The sequence below is a fragment of the Thunnus albacares genome, chromosome 12 (genome assembly GCF_914725855.1).
Source record: "Thunnus albacares chromosome 12, fThuAlb1.1, whole genome shotgun sequence".
Classification (NCBI taxonomy): domain Eukaryota; kingdom Metazoa; phylum Chordata; class Actinopteri; order Scombriformes; family Scombridae; genus Thunnus; species Thunnus albacares.
Window position 1 is genome coordinate 13430320 of NC_058117.1, and position 7716 is coordinate 13438035.

At 39.7% G+C, this 7716-nt stretch overlaps 1 protein-coding gene across 1 annotated transcript; it reads right to left on the reverse strand.

The window, feature by feature from the left end:
- Positions 1-2351: 2351 nt before the first annotated feature.
- Positions 2352-4807, reverse strand: ticam1 (toll-like receptor adaptor molecule 1). Its single transcript, XM_044367985.1, has 2 exons — positions 4553-4807; positions 2352-4355 (listed from the first exon to the last, which is right to left on the reverse strand). Exon 2 carries the CDS (start codon positions 4258-4260, stop codon positions 2542-2544), a length of 1719 nt encoding a protein of 572 aa, XP_044223920.1. The 5' UTR covers positions 4261-4355; positions 4553-4807; the 3' UTR covers positions 2352-2541.
- Between the last annotated feature and the right edge of the window lie 2909 nt (positions 4808-7716).

Here is a 7716-nt window from a genome sequence, read left to right on the forward strand (position 1 = left end):
ACCCTTTGGAGGGGCCCGACCCCTAGATTGGGAACCACTGGACTAAACCAGCTAACTGTATATAAACTAGTTGAAACTAGCTCCACCTCCAGCAGCTACAACAGTAACATGCTGCTCTAACACTGATGCTTCAGTATTAATAATCTAATGATGTCATATATAATAATTTATCAGTCACAGGGACCAAATGAGTACTTTTACTTTAATACTTTAAGTACATTTTGCTGCTAATACTTATGTACTTTAACTCAACTTTAATGGAGTATTTTTACATTGCTGTATTGGTACTTTTACTTAATTAAGAATCTAAATACTTATTCCACCGCTGCATAAATTCCATAAACATACAATTAAATTTTTTTAGTATTCTTGTTTGACTTATCTCATTATAGGGCTTCTTTAAAATCAACAACCAGTGATAAAAGGTCAAGCGTGTCATTGCCAAAAGTCACATTAAGCCTCTGTTGCATTTTTTTTGTGTTATTTCTTTTCATAGTAAAATATTATTTTTCTTTTTATTATTATCACCCTTTTGATGTCTGATGCTGTATATGAATACTGTTAGAAGAGGTTAAAGATAAAAAAATAGGAAGAAATGTTAATTTTAGACTTAAACACAACTGCCACTGATACTACTGAATATTTTTATTTTGCAAGACTTTATACTTTTACCCCACCATGCTTAAGATGGTTCATACTTTTTAACTGACAGCTGTAGGATCCACATTTGATAACCCCCAAATTATTGTTGCCTGGTAGAAATATACTCAACTTTTCAGAGCTACAGAAAACAGCCTTGTTTTTGCTTGAAAACACTACATTTTTACAATATATATAAAGAATATCAGACAGTATTAGGTAATAGTTTTCACAGGTTGAAGAATTTTCTCATCCCACTGATAGATATCAGTGACGTGCACAAACGCTACAAGGTGAGAGCCGAAATTTAAAAGGGGTACCTGCACTGACCTCAGGAGTATGCACAAGCTGTAATAGTCTAGGTTGGATTGAGTTTAAGCTCACACACAAACACACTATAAACAAGACTCAGACCAGCGTGCCAGCCTGACTGATGTACAGACTAATGTGCTACACATCAGTGTAGAAAGAAAGACAGATCACAGTCGCATCAGCCATGCAAGTAATGTTGCCCTTATGGTAGAAAAAGTAGAAATAAACATGCTTCGTTTTTGCTCCAATGCCACACTCCCGGGGCGCTTCAGCAGAAGTGTATGAGTTTAACACCCTGGAGGTACTGTGCAAGATGTCAGCTGACATTGACAATCTGTCACATTTAGTGTAGTTTAGATTCACAAACAGCCAGACCTGGCTTCACCTCAACCATTCAAAACATCAGAATACAGTTGACAATAATGACTAATCCTTAAAATTATGTTATGAACACAGCTAGTAAATTATTTTATCTTAATACTAAGTAAGATTTATTGTAGTACTTGTTCACTGTAACTTGTTTGGAAAGTTTGACTGCAGGATAATGGAGTATATTCCTGCTACATCAACTCAAGTAAAAGATCTGAATACCTCTTCCAGCACTGAGTAGATGGAGTAGAAAACAAGCACACACACATGAACTATACAGCAACAGTCATGGAGAGACTTTAGACATCACTAATATAACATCATAGTCCTACATATGGATGGGACAACAGTAAGAAAAACAATCAAATGTATTTTTAAAGCAAACTTCAAAATTAGGTCACAAAGTGCATCACTAAAAACCTTACATGAGGAGAGAAACTGAAGATATACTAACACATGAAAAATATAGGAAATAATGTGTTTTTAAAGAAGACACTGCAGACGTTAGTTTGATTTCTTCAGCTTGTTTTACTGTTTGTCTTCATTTTCACTCTGACCTACAGAATTAAAAACAACCTGAGAATCCGGAGTCCTTATTGTGAAAAAAAATGGTTTATTCCAAATGAGCGGATGAATAGGACACTTGATCTGAGTACAAAAACAGATGATTTGCACTGTACCTTCCCACAATGACTGAAACCTGAAAACACCAACATGAACATTTGAAGAAATAAAGAAAATGATGTGAGTGATTAATATTTCATTAAACTCATACAGCTCTCAGATACCAGAAGTAGTGGTGGCGTTGGATGACACTGCACTTCAGAAGATCCTGTTGGGGTGCAGTGAAGAGTGTGACAGCATTGCTCCCTAGTGCCGACAGCGGGTTCATGCAGCTGAAGAGGTCAGGAAGTATAAATCACACATCGGTCAGTAGATGGCAGTCCTCAGCTAATTATTCATCCAAACCTCTGCTGCACAGACTTTCTCTTAAAGTGTTGTATCAAATCATTTAGATGGTATTTAATTGATCTTTTACTTTAAGAGTTTTATTGAATTCTCTTCCATTAACAAGTTTAAATACAATGAAACAATCTGCAATGAAAACCTCACTGTGGCTCTGACATTTTAGTGTTCGGGAAACATGATTATTTCTCTCTTTTTTTTTTTTTTACATAAACTCACCCCAGAAAATCAAATTTTTTGTTTCCATCTTTGCATTTATTGCTCCTCATCACTCTGAATTGCATCATCTTTTTCTGCACCTCCACCATAATCCACAGTCATTTGAGAGTCATTGCCAATCATAATGTACTTAGCATTTGTAATTTGAATGCTTGGGTGTTGTTGCCGTGCTGATGGGCTGACAAAATTGCAGTCTCGTGCCATTAAAAGGCTCAGTGTCTCCTGCTCTAGCAACTGTGCTGCTTTACACTCTTGGATAAACTGCTTTTGACTCTGGTTTGAACGCTTAAGTGCCTCCTGTCTCTCTATCTGGATTTTCACTCTCTGCTCATCCATCCAAATTCTCTTCTGTTTATCAATTTTTGCTTTAGACAATGTCTTTTGTGTTTTTTTGTCAAAGCTCTTTTTCTCATCGAGTGGAACTAAAGTCTGCAGAACTATGGGTATGCTTTGTTTGGGCATGCGGTTCTCCATTGGCAGCAGAGGGATAACAGTGTTGTACTTGTGTTTGTAGTTTATGGAGTTGATGAGGGCAGAGTCTGTCTTCATCTCCAGCAAACGAGTGTTGAAGTTGCTGGTGAGCAGCAGAAGGGTAAAAGCTGAGTTGTTGATAGCATCCCCTACACACCTCAAAGTGCTCTTTCCAGGGATGGCAAAGTCCTCAGAGAAAGTTGCACCTTCCCTACCAATGATAGTTTCCAGTTTTTCTTTTATCCTTTCAGCTACTTCTGCATCTTCCTGTGCATGCAGGATAACAAATGCATAAAATACTTCCTCCTCCTCCTCCTCTTCGGCACCTTTACTTTCATACATCTTGTTTGGTAAAGTCATCTTGGGTGGAGAAATGCTTGTTGCAGTAGGTAGTGAAAATTTTGGTTCAGTGGTTTGGTTTGGACTCTCTTTCTGGTTGCACACCGCTGCAAACGCTGCATCCATCTTTGTGTCTTTAAACAGAGGAGGCTCATTGGATTTAATCTTAGATTCCTCAGGAGCATTTTTCACTTCATTAACAACGACAATGCTTTGTTGGCTTCCTGGTGTTTCTGGAGTTATTTTGTCCTCTTGAAATGTGGCTGTTGGAGGAATGCTTATCTCCAGATGAGTAGGATATGATGGTAGTGAGGAGCTCGCCTGCAGCGGGCTGGGCAGACCACTTTTTGACTGATCCGGAGACAGAACCACTTTTAAAGTTGTATTTCCTTCATCCCGGCTGCTATGAGGATCATGGGAAGACCCCAACTTGAGGTCCCTGAAAGAACACATCCATTCTGCAAACTGGGGCCCACAGACAACTTTAGCTTCCTCTATGAATTGATCATATTCCCGATCCTCACAGTTGCTTGTTTTTTGGCTGTCGGTGGAAAGAGCTCTCTTGTATGCCAGATTTCTTAAAAGTTGATCGCACAGCCTTTGTTCTGACAAAACTTTAAAAATGCGAGCTAAAGCTGCAAGAGATTCTCCTGTGAACTGCTGAGAGTTGCAGTGAACTGCAAAATTTTCTAATTTACCTCCACTCATTTTCCACATTTCAACCAGATGGTTAGCGAGGTGGTTGTCCGTCAGCATCTGGAGTTTGTTCAGGGCCTTCTCCTCTCGCCGAAGAACAATCAGACACAAGGCATGTATGATATTATCTTCAGGAGACTCACCCAGCTGGAATGTCAGGCTTCGCAGTCGCTCCAGAGGCGCCTTGACTAGTATGTCATAGACGTCTCTCAGTCCGGTCCCCTGATTTTCTTGTCCCTCGAGGTTCATTTTCAGTTTTTGTTTTTAACAATCACATTCAATTTTCCAACATCTTCTTGTTTTGTTGTCGAGAGAGATGCACAATTTCATGGACGTCTTTGTTTCTTCAAAGAGATAAAAACAAGCATCAGAAATTATGTAGTGAACATATAGGGTCATAACATAATATGCTTTCTATACTTCAGCAGTGTGTTACAAAAAGTAGGAAACATGGTGACCCAAATAAAAGTTAACTAACCAAACTTAATTGTTGCAGCAAGATGATTTTCTGACAATCAAAAACTTCATGACAATAACTTACCGGCATGGAGTTCTGTGTTTCCAGCTCAAATAAGGAAGTAACTCAGAGTGTCTCCCTTCCAGTGCAGTTCGACTAGTAGGAAACTTTATTTTCTGCACAGGAAGCTCTTAGAGCTCATTTGTTGCTTTAAAACACCACTGAGTGTGTCTTTATAAACTTTTGGCAACAAGTTAACAAGTAACCGTACCTGTGGCAGTTGAAGGCCTCTGCACGCTTGAAACAAGTTTGTAAAAAACATGATGATGATGTCACAAGCTGTGAAGTATGGGAGCCCATGATGGACAAAAGACAAAAGCAGGAAGAAGCATTCATGACTACCAGAAATGTTTGGGGGGTTTTTTGGACCAAATTAACAAAGTTGTACCATCATTAACAGATGTTATTCACAATGCAAACATTCACCAGCACTGCTGTTCACCTCTAGAAGATGTACTTTGTTGACAATATGTTATACTTAATTTCTCAGTGCAAATGTTTTTCAAAAAAAAAGGTGATGATTTTAGCTCTGTGTTCACAATAGGCTTAGAAGAGAGAAGAATTCTGGATTTTCTCCCTCTGTACTGAGAGGCAAGTGTATTTTTATCCACGGAGGAAACCTCCAACCCTGTATTTACCAGGGGTGGGGTCACACTAGGCAGAGTGCAAGCCAACATCAAGTCCCTCAATACAGTGTAGACAGAGAGCCTCTCTGTTCTTAGTGCTGAGTGCAGTCTGATATATTTACTGTACAACCACTTCTGAGGAATTACAGTAACTCTATAGGGGGTGTGGTTTCTATGCCTTCCATAAATATGACTATTGTAGCATTGGTATGTATGTTTCTTTACAGGATGAAATATCACTATTCAGCTGAGCTATATAGCACATGCCACCCAAACCACAGCTCTGTTGTTTTAAGCAGAACCCCCATCTATCGCTAACAGCAAACCTCTCAACTCAACTAACCAGCCATAATAATCACATACATTTCCTTCACACTCTCACACCATATATGCCTTCGTATACCTCCCTCACAAATATACACACACATGCAAACACTTATTCCGCCCCAAACATGAAAGCACTAGCACACAAAAAAACAACACACACACACACATCCACACAGCCTCAGGATCATCCTCAGTCAGTTACATAACGGACTGCCAAACGTCCGTCTTTATTGAGGTCAGTTCTTTTAACGAGAGACACACTCTCCCAGCAGCTGTGTTAGTCAGCCTGGCGGTAAATTGGTCTTCACCTTCAGGCACAAACATATAGTAAGAGGCTCTGTCAGTTCTGCAATTCGTGGCATTGTACAGCTCCAGTTTTTTGTTGTTTTTTAAAAAAATTTTGGTGTTTGAGCAAATGCATTCTGACCTCTGCTTGTTTTTTGGCTGAAATATTACTTTGATTCAGCACAAACACATGCAACTCTTCCTTCACATAGCAGATCACTATGAACTAAAATGCACAGATGTGTGTGTCTGTGCTTGTGTGCGAGGTTGCTGGCCGTGGGAGAGAGCCCTGAGGGAGACACAGAGGGGTCACATATAAGAGGCTTTAGGGCAGACAAGTGAAAAGGAGGCCCTTTCTTGGACAGAGACCACAGATTAGGATGAAAGGCATACGAGTGGGGGATGCTCTCGCTTTTTTTTTTATCTGTCTCGCTGCATCTCTCTCCCACATTCTGCATCATGTCTATTCAAAATTAGCAAGAAATAAAGAAGAAGACACAAAGAAAGACACAGTGGAAGCTACAGATGGAGAAAGGGAGGTGATACAAAGCCAAATAGATAAGATAGTGAGATAGGGGCAGAGTAAAAGATGTATTGAGACCTTGACAGATCGATAGCCTCTTTAGAATTCAGTTTGTGAGAGGCCGAGAGAGGCCATGCAACGCGCTGCTCTTTTCCCAGCCACTTGATTCGTCACACATGCTAAGAGAATTTAACACACTCACTTCTGGCAGGCAAATATATGCTCCTCACACATGTACATGTGAAGACATACACAGATACAAGGCCGTGCACTCTTTCAATTGAGCGTCCACGCCCACAGTTCAGCCTCTATTGAAACACTGAATGAAACACCTGCACGACAACGGCCACTGCTCTCTGCAGAAACCCAAGAGAAGTTTTCCATAAAGCCATTCTCATACATATCCTCTACACTTTTTGTTGAGAAAACACAAAGTAGCATATAGCTTTAAAATCTTATGCATCAGTGCATTTTGTTCAGATAAGATAAAGGTTATGTATGGATGGATGCAGCTTTAGGAAGCCTACATATATTCGTGTGCTGTGTATCAAAGTAAAAATAACCACGGCTATCACATACTGAGGCTAGTTTATGTTGTTGACAAAGAGGGCAAACAGATCTGAGTTAATGTGACAGTTAACTAGCATTAATTCAGGAGTAAAGGTAAATGAAGCGGGCCTGCGGACACGACAGGGGAGTGCAGTGGGGATGGGAAGATGTGTGTACTGTACCACACTGGACCATGCTTGGGTGAGCATGTAGGCCATGCCAACAACAATGCATAATACAGCCTCTGGTGATGGGGGGATGAATACACACATACACACACACACCTCTCATACACAGACACACACACATAGACATACACTTGCACAAACACACATACTACAAGCTTGCACGCATGCACAGACATTGACGGTGATGAGGCATGGAGCAGTTTATGCTCATATCAAGAGAAAGTCTTTGATCAGTGTGACAGGAAGGGCACTCGCCCCAAAGGAATTAAACAACTCTTGCCTGGCAAAAGCACATCCATAATAACTCACTGCATTTGCAACAGAGGAGAGAGAATATCTGATATTTAACTTCATTAATATGCTAAATGTATGAATATGATTTGTTCCAGTTCACTGTCCAGAGTAGCATGTCCAGAGTGGCATGATAGCCATAAATAGTAGAATATGCAGAAATTCAGGTTGCATGTATAATCCTCTTAATTTAATAGGTTGTTAATCTGCACAAGCAATTTACATACAGGATTTTAAATTAGCACAGCCGGCCGTTTTTATTTTTCCTGTGTAAAAATAAAAGTTTGTTTTTGATATATTGAAGACTTTATAACAGATTTCAGATTTTGTGTAACTCTGCATTTGGAATCAGACGTTATAGCAGTTTTTTAAATTACAAACACACGACAAGCACTTTCA